The sequence below is a fragment of the Aplysia californica genome, unplaced genomic scaffold (assembly GCF_000002075.1).
Source record: "Aplysia californica isolate F4 #8 unplaced genomic scaffold, AplCal3.0 scaffold00257, whole genome shotgun sequence".
NCBI lineage: Eukaryota > Metazoa > Mollusca > Gastropoda > Aplysiida > Aplysiidae > Aplysia > Aplysia californica.
The window spans coordinates 785,635-788,320 of NW_004797527.1; the positions used below are offsets into that span (position 1 = coordinate 785,635).

At 41.4% G+C, this 2,686-nt stretch overlaps 1 protein-coding gene across 1 annotated transcript in view; it reads right to left on the reverse strand.

Annotated features, from left to right (window-relative positions):
- Positions 1-2,686, reverse strand: part of LOC101855346 (inactive tyrosine-protein kinase 7) — a gene marked incomplete in the record, with an annotated part of 216,154 nt that overhangs the window by 31,476 nt on the left and 181,992 nt on the right. The window contains 2 exon segments of the mRNA XM_013083847.2: positions 127-277; positions 2,046-2,200. Of these exon segments, the coding sequence (XP_012939301.1) occupies positions 127-277; positions 2,046-2,200 (306 nt within the window).

Below are 2,686 nucleotides of genomic sequence, written 5' to 3' on the forward strand. Positions count from 1 at the left end.
ACAACAACAACAACAACAACACCAACAACAATAACAACAACAACAACAACAACAACAACAACAACAACACCAACAGCAGATCGGAGAACCGTCAACACCTCGCTCGCCACGATAACTCCATCTCACCTGGAGCTGACGTTGGAGAGTTTCTCGTAGTTGGAGAACCAGTCAATGCGAGTGACGCCTTCGAAGGGACAATCTAGCCGGGCTGCCTGGTACTTGAGGGCCAGTTGGAAGGGCGTGAACTCAGCCTCTCTCAGCCGGGGCGAGTCGGTGGCTGCAACAGAGACAAAAAATGAATGCAGTTTTGGCACATCTCAAATTAATGGGATAAAACAAGGGAAATCAACAAAGTTATCGCATGGGTGATTGGCGGGTACCCAGGTGTGGTTTGCTTCTTCTTTCCTGTCAAACATTTCACGTACGCCTACTTATCTCTCCTCCTTGTTTGTGTTTGTTACTCTCTTGTAACATCTCTAGTCTTCGGCACTTATATGACATTATTGTGTCGCATGTTCTGTAACACTCCACCTAAACTAAGTTATCGCATACCCAATATGAATAAAAAGCTCTTTGGTAGCTTAGAATGATGATGTCATGCAGGACTTCAATCTAAGTGACCATAATTTGGATCCACAAGCAGACATTTTTAGGTTGTTTGTCCATCAAAGCTGAAACAACCCAATTTTTTTTGTCCATAGGAGGCGACTCTGTCTGTTCTTGTTCAACGTTCGTGTCCACAAACGGGTTTGGAGAAGTTTTATCAAGTACCTTTGTCTTCCTGCTGGAATCTGTTGTATCCCGCTCAGTCCAGGCGGGCCCTGACAGGCCGGGCGAAGCCCTTCTCCCGAATAATCTAAATTGTGTCGATGTGGGCGTATAACGCCTCCATGACAAAAAAACCCCGTAGCGCTTACACGACACAGAGGCTCTAAAAACTTCCAAAACTTCAACAAAACGCCCATTTCCAACTGGACCCCCCAAAAAAGAACAACCAATAAAGGGACCGGATTCGTACTAGGACCTTATGCCCGCCAGGTCTCTAAAACGGCCTCAGCTTTAAAGCAGAAACAACACAGCTCTAGCACGGTCGCCTCCATTAATTTGCTGCAACGACAAATGATGCATTTATTGAGGAAACTGTGCGCCGACTTAACCCAGGCGTCCTTTTCTAATTTGGAATGTCATAACATGCACGATTTATACATTATCGCAGGATTTACACGCCAGCACAAGAGATTTACACATCAGAGCAGCATTCCTACAAAAGCATTAAAGATTTAATTTTTCATTCCAACTCTGAGTTAGGGCTTTTTTTTTGGGGGGGGGGGGGAAGGATATAAGCGCATGTCGTCTACCTTCCCAAGAAGGACATTCTGTTCTTTGTCATGCATTTGATTAATATAACCTTTTACAAGTGGAAAGTAGTTTCTCAGATGATTACGACTAACATTCTGTCATTTATTACATTCGTGTCGTTTCCATTCGTTCTAGTTACATAATTTTATATACACTTTATTAGAAAAAACGATTAACAATCACATCACGAATTAAAAGATGCTATATAAGTTAAACATTGAACTCACGTTCACCGTTTAGGAGGATATTTTGGCTATACATCGATTTCATTGATACTCTTTAGAAGGAGGTTACCGTCAGAATAACTGTTGAACAATATTTTAATTTGTAGGACGATTTTTACGTTTCGGATGGATTTTACTGTTTAGAAGGAGGTTAACGTCAGAATAACTGTTTAACAATATTTTAATTTGTAGGACGAATTTTACGTTTCGGATGGATTTTATCCTTATACATGGAGCATTTAAGACGAATTAACAGTCGTACACCTAACTCACTATTAATCTATAGATTGAAATATTTTATTATGTATTGATTGAACTCCCTCTTAACGGCTAAGAGGAAGATATAGGCTGAACTCACCATTAAAGTTCAGCATGTAAACACCCATAAATTGAAGTCTCCTTTAAAGTTAAACATCAAGTCCTTTAAAGCTAAGCATGAAGTGATTCATAGACTGAACTCACCTTTGACGTTTAGGATGAAGTTCCGATCACTGTCGACGGCCCCTGCCATGTTCTCGGCGCGACAAGAGTAGACGCCGTTATCCTCTCCAGTCACGTTGATCAACTTGAGTCGTTGGCCTCCATCCAGAATACGAACCTTTTCCTTGTTGAAAAGTCTGTGAAAGAGAAGAGAAGGAAACAAAATACTGTAAATATTTCTTTGCGTATCATTTTTTTAAAAAAATACTGAGATTTTTAATGTCCCATCGACACAATGTAGATCATTTAGAAAGCGGGCTTCCGGTCCTACCAGCCGTGTTCAACTCGGGCTGAGAGGGATATAACACCTCAGCGGAAAGACTGATTCGAGACACTTGATAAACATTTTCTCCCCACTCGGGAATCGAACTCGGGTCTCCTGCGTGCAACAGCGATGCTGCTAACCATTTCACCAAAGATGTCGGTTACATATTTGAGTGCTAACTTTAAAATTAAGGTGAATTCAAAGGTCTAAGATGAATGACTTGAGAGTTCGCCGTGGTATTAAAACCATACTGCACTATTCTGTGAATGCCAAGATTATACAAGGCTTATAAACATTTTGCACCGAGTTTTGAGGTGTGTGTGTGAGTGTGTGTGTGTGTGTGTGTGTGTGTGTGTGT